The sequence below is a fragment of the Falco cherrug genome, chromosome 8 (assembly GCF_023634085.1).
Source record: "Falco cherrug isolate bFalChe1 chromosome 8, bFalChe1.pri, whole genome shotgun sequence".
In the NCBI taxonomy this organism is placed as follows: Eukaryota; Metazoa; Chordata; class Aves; order Falconiformes; family Falconidae; genus Falco; species Falco cherrug.
The window spans coordinates 36,613,025-36,628,491 of NC_073704.1; the positions used below are offsets into that span (position 1 = coordinate 36,613,025).

The window sequence follows — 15,467 nt, forward strand, 5'->3', positions numbered from 1 at the left end:
AATTAGTGCTATCTATCCAGTGTGTGATCACCTGCAGGTTTTTCCTTTATTCAAAGTTCAGTTCAGCTTAAAAATTGGAAGCCATCCCCTCAACGAAACGCAAAAACTGGGATATCTCTTCCTTGTTTTTACAGTTCTAACTCTTTCTCTAAAAAACCCAATAAATTCATATAGGCAACTGAAAAAAACAAATGAGCAGAGCAATTACACAAGATATAAATTATTACTGCTGTTTCAAGGCAGTACTGCTGATATGCAGTAGTCCTTAGAAAGTGAGAACCCCATCTGTAGTCAACATAGTCACATGTAAATAGAAGGAGGGAAAGCCTTCCCTGTTATCTTTCCCTATCCAGTAATATTCGGTCTGTATCGTTTGCTAACTGATCAATCTTTGTTCTTTGAGTAAGTAAGGAATGACATCTTGTTTGGCCTCTTTTCTGTCAATCTGAACGGATGGAATAGTTGTATTCATCAGTAGGTCATCTCATATTTTATTGTACCATTTTTTCAGTGGTGGGGAGAAGATGAGGAAGTTAATCGTTCCACGTATAGGCAAATATATAGAGTCTAATTGCTACCATCAAAAGTACGGTAATTTTTCTTTCTTCACCTCTTGAGTGTCCTTAAAGGGATCATTCAGGAATCAAACAAGCGAGTCTAATAGGATATTACCGTCCATCACGGTTGTTATTCTTCTGGTTACTTCCAATGAGAATTTGGACCTGGTCCCAATGACATATGTGAAAGAAGATTTTGTCCTGTGGTCTCTACAGCAGCATCCTTGGATAAAATATGTTGAATCCTAGCTGGAGACAGGTACCATCTGTGTTGTATTTCTACATATTGCTCAAAGCTTTTTTATCCCCCAAGGATATCTCTCACATTTTTAATTTGCTTAGTCTTCCCATCTATTTCTTCTTTTATTAAAATGTGTATATTTAGAAAGAGACCTCCCGTTTTCTTGAGTCCTTATATATCACTTATTCAGAAGGTTAAGTCTGCTGAAGTCTTTCTAGATTTTGATTCTAAAATTCCAACTTTAAGATACTGGAAATGGAAAATTTTCACTCAGGTATTACTTTCAGAAATGCATAGATAAGAGTTCATATCTTTCTCCCCCAAGAGGTGACCTAACTAGGAAATCCCTGTCTTGATCCAACTGAGGTTATATATTTTTTAGGTCTTGAGGATGAAGTCCATACTTTCAACATGAGTGATGAGTTATTTGGAAGCAGAAGGTCTTCCAGTCTTTGAATTTTTTTGTAATATTCTTGCATTCTGTGACTCTTACATCTGGGGAAGGCTGGCAGGAAACAGTAAATAGGTAAGGTGTTGGGTCATTCAGGTGTCTGTTCCTGTGTATGTAGGTGAGCCAATGTATAGGCACCTAAGTTAAGAGACCGCGCTATTTTTAACCATTAGCTGTTCTGTTCAAGGAATCTACATCTCTACACAGTGGTAAGGCTTTAGTTAATTTAGACTGAACTTGAACGTAATTAGCTTTAAACAGATCCTCGTGCGTTTTTTTCTTTTTAAGTGTCTCCTTGAATTTTACACATTTGAATTTACAATGCTTAATTTTCACAGAGAGGTGGTCATCTGATACTTCAAGTTTATCATTATTCTTTTCATATCCAGAGATGCAAGCGGCAAATCTACATGTTTGAAATGATGTTGTTTTTAAGGAGAGAAATTTTGCACGAAAAGTAGCATAGAATACGCAAGTGAGCTACCTATGGTACAGCTCCGATCTGCACTTCCTCTCTGGATACTTCCTGATGCCTGTGCCTGGATGTGGAACAAACTGTAGACATGGTGGTGGTTACCCTTCTTCATACCTCTTTTTTGATGTAAATCTGCTCACTCATATGGAAACTCTTAAACAAAGCAGAAATGCAGATCCTCAACTTATATTCAAAGCAAAACACTGCCAACATGGGACACATTTTCTTCTCTTTTGTAAGTGGGGTTCTGTGATTTGATATAACATTTTATAAAATCAACAGTCACAAAAATCTTATCTTAGATGTGTTTTCCCACAATAAATTTTTCCCATGATAAGTTTTTATTAATCTGAGTGAACAACACTAACTAACAATCCCCAGTTCACCAACAAAAAAGACATTTGATAAAAGCATGGAAGAATATTATGCAGTGATCAGTTTATGAAATCTCATTCCTTATTTAGCAATACAACTCTCCTCTCAATCACAGTAAGTCAGTCCAATAATATGGGAATTAAAATTCCTCTTAGAGTCTGGGAAAGGTGTCTGTGTTTATGTTCAAAAAGTTAATGAACTTATGAGGTTCCTATATTTAATCTTATTTCTCATTTAATATTCCTATATTTAATCTTATTTTTTACCTTCTCTCCTGAAGGCCAGGGCGTATCCTTCTGTTTTCTAATTAAATTTTGCTTTTTGGATTTATCTAGAGACTATGACTCTTTCTCAGTAGTCTGGGGGACGGCATCCTTTATAAGATTCTCCAGAAGCATCTCCTCTCTTCTCTGAACTAGTTATCTGCTGTCTTTAGTGACTGGCATTGCTATTCTCTCCATATATTCTGTGGCTTTCTAACTAGGGATCTGCTTGCTCTGTCATTATTTTGTAAAATTGAGCCTTATATATATTGACTTTTTTTTCTTTTTTACTTCTTTGAATGAGATTCAATTTAGCCCTCACCTTCAGAATTTTCTGATAATGTTTTTTTTGAGCCTGTCTGCTTAAGTTTTAATTACTGGACTGAAAAGACATTTGTGAAATGCTGTTCTTTCTTGAGTCTTCTTTGTTGTTAACCCAGCATAGTAAACTTGGCTAATAAAATGTATCTGTTACTACTGTTTCACCAGAAAATCACTGAAGTTTCCTATCTTTTTAATCTTTGTTATTTCCCATCCGAAAATCCACATTAAATTCTCATACCTGTGCAAGGTTCTAAAGTTTTCTTTACTTTTTTTTTTTTTTCTTAATGAGTGTCTCCATTATATTTGTCTTCATATATTTATTTTTATTTGATCTTGAATTTCAGTAGCAGGTGTGTGAGGTATTTATTGTTCTTAGATAGCCTTATTCTAAGACTAACAAAGGCCTTTGTTATTCTTAAATAATCTTTAGTGTTTACCTGCAAAACTATTTCTCACAGAAGTCTTTATTACTTTTCTACCCCTCTTTCCTCTGAGAGATACTCAACCCTCACCTGTTGGTAGACATAATTTCTCAACTTACTTCATTGCAGTTCACCAGCATATACCTATTTTTGCTTTATTTATAGGATGTGATCCATCTGCTTAATGTTACGTAAGATTTTTTTTGTAAACTTGTGCGTCACCAGCTGTAGCAGCAAGAAGTCCTTTAGTCTGTTTACAGTTCAAGACTTAGTAAATACTCAAGTACCTTTTCAGGTCTAATCGTTACTTTCTGTTCCATACCCGTGTGTGTTCCCTGATGTATTTTTTTGTCTTACAAGCCACTTTCAGACCATTTGGGGATTCTGTCAGTAAAGTCAAATTGTTTCCTTGCACTTTCATTTAAGTCCTTTTTATGTGAGTCTCAAAATGATAGTTTTATAGCCTTTATCCTTTCTTGCATTCCACAAAACAGTGAGCTTTCTCCCTGGTTCCGATAGACAAAAATGTTTAATCCTGTCTTATCTGATGCGTGAACTTTTCAGATTATCCTTAATTCCCAGAGAGCAGGTGTTTTGGCACCATGTTTTACTTTCCAGAAATTAGTGTCTGTTTAGAATTGCACAGAGAAGAATTTGAGGACTCCTTTCAATCATATCTTGAATTATTCTGTATTTATTCTCATCCCTTTCTTTCTGCCCCGTTGTCTTCTTTAGCTCTAAAATGCACATTTTTGCCTTCTTCGCTCTGTACGCTCCGTTTCCTAAGGAAGGTGACGCGTTTTTTCCCCTGCAAGTTCTTTGTTCTGCTCTGAATCATGATCTTACAATGCGTGTCTTCTGGGGGATTAGTGTTTCAAATTGGTACATGCGGCATCTGTTCAATAAACGATGGAAGTCGTTTCGGGAAGAGAAAAATAGCAGCGAAGAGTCCTGTTGGAATGTGCCACCCCCCCTTGGATGCTGGCTGGCTTGTGAGCCACCGAGTCAGACTCCTTGGAAACAGTAAGTTGCTTGTGCAGGTGGTTATCACTTATGGCTGTTCCCACCCTGCATATTTATTGCCCCAAACCCTTGTGTTGATGGAGATAAGCTGCTTGTACGACTTGGTGTGGGATACGCACTGTAGGAATGAGTATGGACCCTGTGTGGAGTACCAGCCCTGTATTAAATGCACGCTGTTTGGTATTCCCCTCCGCCCCACCCCACCCCCACCCCCAGATTTATGCTGGTAAAGCTGCAGGAAGGAGATTGATTTACTCTACAGAAATTAGAATCTAGGGATTTTTGATGGTTAAATCAGGTTGTCCTTGTCTGGTTTATGAAATTGGAAGGGAATATATGAGTAATGAGAAAACTTGACTAGAACCATAGGGGCCAGAGAACTGATGGTCAGCAGTGGTGTGAAAAAAACCCCAACTTTGTTCGACTGGCTCGTGGTACAGCAACAGGAGCACCCAGCCTGGAGCTTAGTTGTCTGGAATCACAGAAACCACATCCTCAGGTGGAAGAAACCCCCCCCACCCCCACCCCCCGGGATCCATCTCATCCCAAAGTAGTTATTTATCCTTGGGCTGACCAAACTGGCTTGAAAAGATGAGAAATATACCTCTGAAGTGTAAAATATATTCAGGCAAATCTGCATCAGATTTATATTGCTGGGATGCCGAGTTATTGATCTGTAAGCTCACCAAATGCTGAGCAGAATTTAGGAGATACAACTCACATAATGGAAAAATAAATATGTAACAGCTGGCTTCTTCGGGGGAAACCCTTTAGAAGCGAGAGAGGAAATGATTTTATTCAGATCGTTGTGGTGCTTGACAGTAGTGTTTAAATGTGTATTTCAAAAATTTTACTTTCAATCCATTAGGGAAAAAAACATTTTCCCTAATGTCTTTTAGAGGTGTAGTATTTTCAGTTCTTTCATGTCTAGAAACTAATTAAAGTAAAATGAAGAGAATAATGTATAAAAAGACTTTGACAGTGAGAGAAATGTGCCTTCTAAAAGGTGCCTTCTAAAGAATATGCCTTTTTTTTGTCAACAAGCTATTTGATATGACCATGAAATATTTATCCCTTTATAAATACTTTTATTTAGATAGCTGGCTTTTGTATGCAGCAAATAATAGGCTGCCCAGTCAGTTTATATGAGGCACTAGGTTTTAGTTCAGGGTTTTATCTTTGAAAGCTAAGATTTTAATTGCATTTGTATTTTTGTCATTATTTTTTGCCACTGGAACTGGATTATTTTTATTCAAAACAGTGACGGTTTGTTCTGAGTAATTTTGTCCTGTTGTTGTTATGAGGATGGGGAGCCGCACTGCGTTCAAACAGTGATGTTGAGTGAGATGAAAAAATAAAAGGATTTGTATGTGAGGCTACACCACAAACTGGGACACTGGGGAGGGAGGGCGAAGGCGGTGGCGGCTGGGCTGGTCCTGGAACACAAGACATTGGAGATGAATCAAGCTTGTGAGCTTGTGCCAGGTCTGCACGGAGCAGCCCTACTGATTTTGGGGTCCGGGCTGGCCTGGCCCTGCGGTGAGCAGACTAGCTTGGCATGTCACTAGCTTAGCTGTGGGCCACCTGTACCGTGTCCTGGTATCATAGATACATCCATAGCGGTGCTTTTCCTGCGGTACCGGGACCCCTGAGGTGATGCACCATTCACAGAACAGATTTCTGCTCCTCGGTGCTCCTCCTTGTTGAATTGATGCTGCACTTAGCGATGGGCAACATTCACGCTTTTATGAAGCTTTCATGAAGTATATGCTCACCGTTGGGTATTCTCCCCTGTTTTCCTTGCGGCTTCTCTCACCCTCTCTGGCAGTCTGTCCCCGTGATTTCCAGCATCTGGTGGCCTTTTCCAGATAACAGCCAGCAAGGCTCAAACATCCTGGAGAATCCCTTTTTCCCATCACTGCCTTCCCTGGCATCCCAGTGTCCCTGTTGCCTGCACTGTTTTTCCTGGACACTCTTATTGACTTGTCACCTCTGGTCTGCTCAGTCACATGGCTGCTGGTGGGAAGCCCCATGTCCACTCTGAATTTTTGCCAGATCTGCAGTTTCTGTTGATAATCTCTACAAATTCTGCTGTAGCAAAACAACACGCTATCCCAGCTGGGATCAGGATCCTATTGTACAGCAGAGGGCATGGACACAGGGAAACTTTTTATTCCATGGAGTGCTAATAGTCTGTGTCACTTTAATAAAATTGCAAGGATCTTTATTGTTCTGAAATACATTAAACCGTTGTTGCTCTTGGCAATCCGCTATTAACCCTCTTTCATGCTGTGATTAGCCTTCTATTCATACTTTGTTTCTTGTCTATTAAATAGATTTTAATTGAAAATAGGACTTCAACTTTGTGCCTTGTGGCTTCAAAACTAATTGATTCTTCTCAAAAGCATAAAGGAGCCCTTTCCATCAGGCACGGGGTGCGTTAGGCTTTTTAATGGAGGGATGCACCAGACTAGGATTGGCGCCGTTTCCAGCCTAGTTAAATTACATTCACTGCTTCTCCTTTGTCTAATCCTTTGGTTTTGCTACAAAAACAAGTCTTTCAGGTTAGGGAAATTAGTTACAATTGTTGTGCTGGGTTTATTCCTGTTATGTTTTACACATGTAGGTGTTTTTATAACGCAGCTCATTCCTTTGTGATTTTCTCAAGTAATTTCCCTTTTTATTGATCCGAGTGTCTTTGGTTTACAAGCCTGGCAAAGGCAGTAAGAATTTTCACAAAAATGTGCTGTCCCTTTCTTGTACCCTGGCAATCGTTAATTTGGCTTAGTTGTCCCGAAAGATATGGCAAACATCTGGATTTATTGCCTTGAGAACTGAATACTAGCTAAAATATGGCTGCACCAGTATGTAAGAGACAGCCCTGATATTCTTTGCATATATTCCAGATACGTTAGTGATATTTAGAAATGTCTCATTTAGGTGTTAATATCAGAAATACTTGTTTTTTCATTGTAAAAAGGAGTGAAGTTAAGGTCCAGGAAAAAAAGTGTTATTTACCTCCTGAGGAGTTGGAAAAACTAAATTTGAAAGGAATCACTGCAGTCAAAATGCTGTCCTATACATTCCTCCCTCTGTCTGGTTATCATTGCTTTTTAACATAGTGTTGGTATGTATGCTTGCAAGTATGTGTCCACATGACTATATTCACAGATAATTTATCTGTTGGCTTAAAATTACATTATGGAAATAATCGTATCAGAGCTGATTTCCTCTTCCACTCTTCCTCCAAATCACTACCTCAGTAAAAATATATAGGGAAACAAGATACTTTAGAACCCAATTTATTATCTCCTGCTGGTAGCAATAACCCAAAAATAACAGCAAATAGTAAAATTCAAACTTGAGGCAGCCACTGATGCTGGGAACAGCTGTAGCTGCGTTTATAAAGGATAGATTCAATATAACAGCTATAGAAATGTGCAATGTTTCAGAGGCTCCCAGATTAGTACTTGATTGCTTTTGCAAGTTTGTTCTATAGAGTGGGAAGAACACGAGATTTTAAAAGGTACGAACAAGCATAATAAATAAGCTGCTACTTGAATCAGAGATATTGCCTTCCCCTCCCACTCTTCCCTGCTTCTGCCTCTTCCCTTCCCCCAAAAAAGTGGCTAATATTCTTCCAAGGAAAATAATCACACAAAAAATACTTTTTCTGTATGAATGTAGGAAAATGCCATTACAGAGTCAATTATTGGGCGAAATCAGAAGACTGTCTGGTATATAAAGACAGTCCTAGCAGTTGTGTTCATTTAATGTAGGCATAACGTAATGGTTTTTCCTGAACAAGACATCCCCAGCCAGGCTATCTGTGCCTTTTTGGAGGCTGCAGTGCGTGAGAAATTTGTCATATAAAAGGCTCACAGAAAAAAAACACTTTGTAGTTCATTAAAAGAAAAAAAAAAAAGCAGAAAAATGGAGTATGAAAGAATAGCAATGTAAAATCACATCAGGCTTTTAAATAAAACCGATGGAAATCACAGGTGTCAATCAAATGGCTGAAGAAGGGATAAAACTGTCTTACAGAGGACCCCAGTGGTCCATCTAGTCAGTCTGGCTGTCGTGCTGGAAATTGTGGTGCTCTGTACCTGCCTGGTTTTGGAAAAGGATGATATTTTATATGCATTTATTAATGCAGTTTGTTTCTTTTTGTTCTTATCTTATTCCTGAAGACTTGCACTGGAAGATAGTAGTGACGTAGAGTGAGTATAAGCTGGCATAGACCTAGAATATATTTGGATATTTGGTTAGAGTAGTCTGTATTTTCTGGTTTACATTTTATAGAATATATGGAATTGCCTAAGGAAGAAAGTAAACAAGCAGTCTTATTCCAGTGACAAGTAGGATGCTGGTCCTGGGAAAAGAGCTCCCAGTGCTAGAATTAAATAGGGCATCAGCCCAAGAAAAGAAGAGAAGCAGGAGGGTGGCTGGCAGGGAGAGGAAGGCAGGGATTCCCTGCAGAATGGGAAGGAGTCTTCCATGAGTCTGTAACTTTCTGTAATCCATTTTTCTTGTTTCTCTTTTATCCAAAGTGAATTCAAAACACAAATTGTAGCTGGTTAGTTTTCAAGGCAGGAGAACCAACCTGCTTTATCTAGCGGCTTCTACATTTAAATAGTTAAATTGCAATATAGAAACAGCTCTTTCCTCCTCACGATTATTAGATTATTGCCAACGATGGCAGCTTGAGTTACAGCAGAGCAGGACTGGTCTGTATTCTTTGGGTTGACCACCTGCACTCAATTTTATTTCCTTTCACGTAAAAAATGATACAGTTTTGCAAAGCTTGATGCCAAAAGGCAGGTTAAGCCATGCATGAGGCTTCTTGGTAAAATAAATACTCTTATCCTTAAAACTCTTAATATTTATCTCATTCTGTCTGTCACTTCACTCGCAAGGTCTCTAGAAAAGGTCTGTTTATGTTAGCATTCAGGTGAATTGGATTTGTGCCACCTTGTAATCTCAAAATGAACATGTCAAAGGCCTTGCAGTGTCTCAGAAATCGTTCAGAAAATGGTCTTTTTTTACTAACGTATTATCTTCCAGCTTAGAATTAAATCACATCTGTTGTTTAATCCTGTTATTCTGATGAGCTGGAATCATAAGCACTGATATTGGTCTGAAGTCTCAGCTTCAGGATGTGAAAATCAAAATTTATTGGGATTATGAGCACCAAAGACTTTTATTAAAAAAAAAAAAAAAACAGAAAAAAAAGTTGTGTTCTTCTTCAAATGATTAATTTTAAAGAAAACAGTAAAATATCAGAAAAAGAAAAGTTTACTCATATATTGGGTGTATTTACATAAATTTTTGTCACGTAAATTCTGTGCATGGAAGCGAAGAAAAATAAGACATTAAAAATAAAAATGAGGATAAAGCAAACTCAGTAATATAAAAATCAATGAACTCTTGGTAATACCGTGACAGAGTAAACTCAAACAAGCCTTTGCGTTTTGAAAGACTGCTTTGATATTCATTTATCTAAAGAGACAGCCAAACTCAGGCCATAATGTAATTAAAATGCAATACCATATAATGACTCAGAAGATAGTCTTTCCCCTTCTTTTCTTCCTCCTTGTGCCCTGAATAAAAAGGCGAGAGAAGTTAATTGAAACTAGAAATCTCTTATGATAAATGAAAATACAAAGGGAATCGGTTTTCAAAATTTATTGTCGGTATCCACGGAACTATACTGGTGGAGTTTGGGGTCCACACACCTCTTGCCTGAAGAGGTCTGGAGATCGGTGCCTGCCTTGGGTGCAAGCATCTCAAGGAAATGCCTCGCCTCCTCACGGGAAGAAGGATGCTTTCTGCTTATGCCTGTCTAGAAGAAGCAGAGGGCTCTGAGCTCTGCTCAGTTTTTATTGAAAGCAGATGAAGAAAATCCAGAGATCGGGACCCTGCATCTGTAGGCTAGAGGTGGCAGCGCCCGAGGTGGATGGGTATGGGGACATTCCCTCCTGCTCAGGCTTTTGTCACCTGCCTTTGCCTGGCTCCCAATTGCACTGTGAGTTTTTTGGGTTTCCTTCTTGCATGCCTTTCGCTTCAGTACAGTGTAAAGAGGTCTGCTTAGCCGTAGACATAGGGATTAGATTCCAGTTCGTTGCTCCAGCATTGTAGAAAATCAGCTTTGAATTTAGTTTTAAAGCACACATTCTTGATTAAGCATAGTCTTAATTGGCCTGCTCAGTATGGATGGTTTAGATAAAACTTTTAGTGCTTTGCTGAATGCAGGATTAACTTTTTGCTCTGGGAGATAGGACCCTAAGAAAGCACTGGATTTTGGTGCACTCTGGAACACTAAGGCCAGCAGTGAACTCCGGATTTCTGTGTGTTGGGCAGGGCCAAGTCACAGCCCTGCTTTTCTTTTTTGTCTTTCTGTTTTTTCCCCTCTTAGTTACTAGGCCAGTTGATGGAAAGTTGTGCTTGGATCCCCCTCCCGCCGCCTCCCAGCTGTGCAACCTGCCATGTCCCTCTGAGTGCGCGGTGTCAGCCTGGTCGGCGTGGGGTCCCTGCCTTCAGGAGAACTGCCAGGACCACCATGGAGGAAGAGGTAATGGCTGCTCGTACATACCGCTTTTGTAGCACGGGGGGATCTAAAGCAAGTAATGGAATATTATGATAAGATTGCAAAAGCAGTGGTGTCAAATTCTACATTGGGAGCTTAATGTATTTTTCTTTAAAATTAATCTAACCTAGGATGAAGCTCTTAGATGTGCGTGCAAGGAGTGGAATATGACCTTTAAAAGCTTTTTGCAGTTATTCTTGGGAGGGGAAAAAAAAAATAAAAAAATTTCAGCCTGATTCAGATCTTTTATCCTGCACTGAACTTGTAAAAAAGGAGGATTTCTTGGGATAGCAGCTGCAGACCTCCACAGTGCCAAGCTGTCCCATCTGATCCCCCCTTGGAAGTCCTGCTGCATGCCAGGATTCAGGGACAATGCTGGGATTCCGGGACAACGCCTGCATGAGGTTAGCAGGCGTCAGGACAGAGGTGTATCCCACAGCCCTGCTGTCTTGGAGTTAGACTGACCCAAGAGGTTGTTCTCATTGATCTGGGTTTGCTTTAAATTGGTTTGGTTTAAATACCTGGAAGAAGAGTATGCAAATGTAATTTAACCTCCCTGGGTCTTAACTGACCGGTGTACATGTTCGTTGCTGCAACGCTGGGATTCATTGCAGAGCCTTTCCTGAGGGTCCAGGTTGAAAAGGTCCTTGCAGGGAATGAGTATTACTGTTTGGAAACTACACTTTTCTGAAGACAGCGTAATTTCTTAGAGTGAATGGAGCTGGTCAGAATTTTTCAAATTAAAACACAAATAATAAAAGATATATGCTTAAATATAAAGATTTGCAAATCCACTTAATTTTTAAATTATTTTGAATTCTCTCTTTTTGCTTGTTTGAGAATGGTGGGAGTTTGGTCTGTTACATTCTCTGGGATGTTTTATTTTTCATTGTCTTTCCTGTTTCATGGCCAAAGCATTTCCATGTGGCTATCACTAATGCTGTATATTTGTCCTTTCTCTGAGACTGGTGTAGGAAAGGCCACCATTATTTTTCCCCTGCCTTTCTTAGAATTCTGTGTCATTTAGATAACAAATCATGCTGAAAGATACTTGCGTAATAGTTCTGCATTTTATATAGCAACATGTCGTTTGGTTTTATTCAGAAGGAGGTAGATTATGTAATCAATTCTTTCATTACTTCTGTAACCTTTTTCTTCTACTTTACATTTGAATCTTCCAATTTAATAGGGTGTCATTTCACAGAGGTCTGATATGCATTATGTATCAGAAATCCTTACACCTTTATAAAGCAGAATACTAATTTCTTAGTAAACTGCTCTGCTGTGTCGCAAAACAAGTCTTTTCATTAGTGAATTCCCAGGCAGAATATAGATGTCCTTTATATCTTCAATTCCTTAACTGTTTCTTTCTTTATCTTAATGTTGTCATTACATTAATATATGCATCAGTGGCAAATTCCTATATTTGGACATGTGTATTTCTGTTCAATGTTGATGAAAAGGGAAAAAGAAATGTGAAAAATATGGGTTGTTGGAATTCTTTACATGCAATTCAATTTTGCATGCCCAGGCTGTCTTTGCGTGCAGAAGTCTGTCCAGTCCAGCCAAGTGCTGTCCCAGACAATTCAGTTTGTAAGTGTTGTGCTCTTGTTTATCTTTTAGCCCCTGGTTCCAGATGCCCTGTATAGTCCTCTGGCTACTAGATTATTGGTATAAATATTTTTTTTGCTGTTGTTCGGTTAATTCAGTTTCTCTTTTTCCAGGGTTTAGAATGAGACATAGGCAAGTGATCGTGGATCCGGTAGGCACCCTGGCAGGTTGTCCGCACTTAGTTGAATCTATTCCTTGTGATGAAGACCCAGTGTGTTACGAGTGGATTGTTTCAGAAGGAATATGTGTGACTGACCATGGAAAATGTGGACCTGGAAACCGCATCCTGAAGGCTGTATGCAAGAACAAGAAAGGTGCGTAATGCTTTAGTCTGAAAAGCCCCATGGTTTTTCGTGCCTCCTTCTAAAACGGCATTCTGCTGCGGAGCAATTGTAGTTATTTACAATAGCTCTTTACATAATTTTTATGAAACTTTCAGATTTTTTGAGTTGACTGTGGTGCTCATGAAAGCCTAGTGCTTCTGTTACTGGGATTTTGCTTGGACCCTTCTATTCTGTTTTATCCTAAAGGAGATGGCTTACTAGTGCAGGTCATGTGTTGTCACTGCTGGCCTTATCGTGACAAAAGTGGGATACCAGTGGCCTCATGCTCCCTAGAATCCTTTTTTGTTTGCACACCCTGTACTAAAGTAGGGCTGTTGCTAAGGCCAGCAGCACTATGGGCATTCACAAAATTAATCTGACCCCTAGCATTTCTTCTGTCCTCAGGTTTTAGCTTGCGGTCTGAGTGTTTATCTCTTGCAATCATGAAAAGGAATGCTCAGTAGTGCTGCCATAATTAATACAAGAATTAGATGTAAATGAAATGATCGTACTAAGTACTACTTTACTTGGCTGCAGTTTGAGACCTGCAGTGTGTTCTAGTTTACAAGCTGTTAATAATGAATAAGTATATTTTTATATGACGTTTACAAACAACCAGCAAGAGCTTGTTTCTGGTGCATGGTTTGAACCTCAGCCAAAAGTTTCATTTCTTGATAAGGTCAGTGTTGTCAGATCTTTAGATTCAGCTACACAGAGCACACTTGTGGTCCTTAGTCACAGTGAAACTGTGCTAGCATCTCAAAAGTGGTGAAGTTGTGGAACTTTAGAGCCTGGTATTATAGCTGAAACGAAGAATTCTTTTACATGGTGCCGAGGCTGATCGCAGGAAACAATTTCAAGTTGATAACAAGAGGGGTTAATTGGCAAGTAGTTAAAACCAATGTGTCATTTATGAGCCATTAGAATCTGGCAGAATGAATTGATGGCTGCATTGTCTGAAGAGCACAGATTCTCCTGAAACACATTTAAATCTATGTGGTTTTCTTGTAAGTTTGTGAAAATTGGGACAAAAAAAATCATCTTCAGCTGTTATAAGATGATATAGCCAGAATACAGAAGGGAGCAAAGAATGATCTCTGAATTTTGTCGAAGTGGTCTCTTATGTGATCATATGTATAACATACAGTTATGTGATCATAACTGTAGGTCCGGTCCTGCAGTGCTGTGTGCAGATGGTGTCTCGTATTGCTAAGGAGCACCGTGTACTTCACACTGTTAAAACTGTGCCAACAGCCATTTTTATGCACCAGCTTGTGACTTGGAAGGAAAGCATGTAACGTGGCAGATGCTCATTGATCTCTCATCAGACTGTTCTCTGTGGCTATGATCCTTAAGAAACCATGCCTTTATGCCTTTGAAGTGTCTCTTCTTCACTTATTGTTCAGCAAGTTATTGGAAGGCTGACAGTACCCTTTTAATGTCAACTACTCTGTACATGTTCTAGTAACAAAAAAATAATAATGTTGGGACATTCATCCCACCCTGCCACCCTGAGGAAACATTGTCACTAGATGTGATTGTTGTCCAGCTCTAATTGAGAGGGTTTCCCAAGGAAATACGTGGATCACTAGGCAAATTAGAAGCACTGGTTAATAATGCTTCTAAGCTTTTCTGAATTTTCGATCCAGTAGGATAAGACTGGCAGAGTCCTTAAAGTAGAAGTTGGAAAAAAAAACCCCACAACAATTTGTTTCTTCTGTCAATCTAGTAATTCTAGTTGCTTTGTTTATAACCTTTTTTTCCTTCTGTAATGTTCTTTTAACTAGATTCTCATTGCAATAAGTGGTCTGTTTTCTTGGATAAAAGCTGGAGTAAGTGGCAGAGTTGCATAAAGTGTTTTACCTGGAATAGTTGGTTAGTTGGTAGTGGGAAGCCAGAAGGGAGTTGTGGGAAACTGCGAGACATAGCAATTACAGGTAAAATAGCATAAGGCCTATGCTAATGCTTAGCATTATACAGAAGTTCAGAATTCTGTGCGAGTAACTGCCCTGCTGAAAGCATTTAGGGTAGCTGCATTATCTGCTGGTATTTTCATTTACTTAAGCATCTTCTGTAGAACTCAGCTCTATATCCTAAAATCCAGTCATTTATCCAGTCATTCTGTCATCCATGCCTGGCATTGTTGCTCAGTATTCCCACCGAATGCCTAAAGGGATAAAAAAGTACATTTTTTTGGACCCCATTAAATGACAAAATCCAATGTATCACCATCTTAAGAACAATTCATTTGGTCCTGGAGTATGTTGATCAGGGTACTTCAGGTCTTCTGTGTACTCCTGCCTGCAAACGTCTTCATTTTCATATAAATGCTAGACTCTCTGGCATGATGCTCTCCTCTTCTTGCAGTGTGTCAGTTCACTTCTCTTTGGAAGTTAGAAGGAGCTGGTCTCAGTCGTGTTTGTGTCAGGCATCCTGCAGGAGAGCCTCACTGCTCACTGCCTCTTGCCTTTGCCTGTCTCCTTTCCCTCCCCCCAACAGTGTGGCCGAAGCCGTGCCCGTCTCTAGCCCGTGCTCTGCTGTGTGACGCGGGGCTGTTGCATACCGCTGTCATGGCTCAGAGACCTGAGGCCTTTTTCATGAGGAGACTGGTTTTTCACTTGCCAAAAATGAGCTTTAATGACATCGACTGTGGTGGGAGGGAACTGGCTGTGTTTTTCAGCCGCCTCTCCCACGGCAGAGGACTTTGCTGCTGCTGGCAGAGCCTGTTGGGACCCTGCTGGCCTAAACTTCTCTCCAGCAAGGTGGAGCTTGGAGGCACATCTTTGGCTCTGATACATGCTGATAGACAGCGCGTG

The 15,467-nt window shown here is 39.6% G+C and overlaps 1 protein-coding gene across 1 annotated transcript in view; it reads left to right on the plus strand.

Moving 5' to 3' along the window:
* Window positions 1-15,467, plus strand: part of THSD7B (thrombospondin type 1 domain containing 7B) — a 270,043-nt gene that overhangs the window by 75,572 nt on the left and 179,004 nt on the right. The window contains exons 6-7 of the mRNA XM_005433182.4: window positions 10,547-10,702; window positions 12,442-12,642. Coding sequence (XP_005433239.2) covers window positions 10,547-10,702; window positions 12,442-12,642 — 357 coding nt within the window. The remainder of the gene's footprint in view (window positions 1-10,546; window positions 10,703-12,441; window positions 12,643-15,467) is intronic.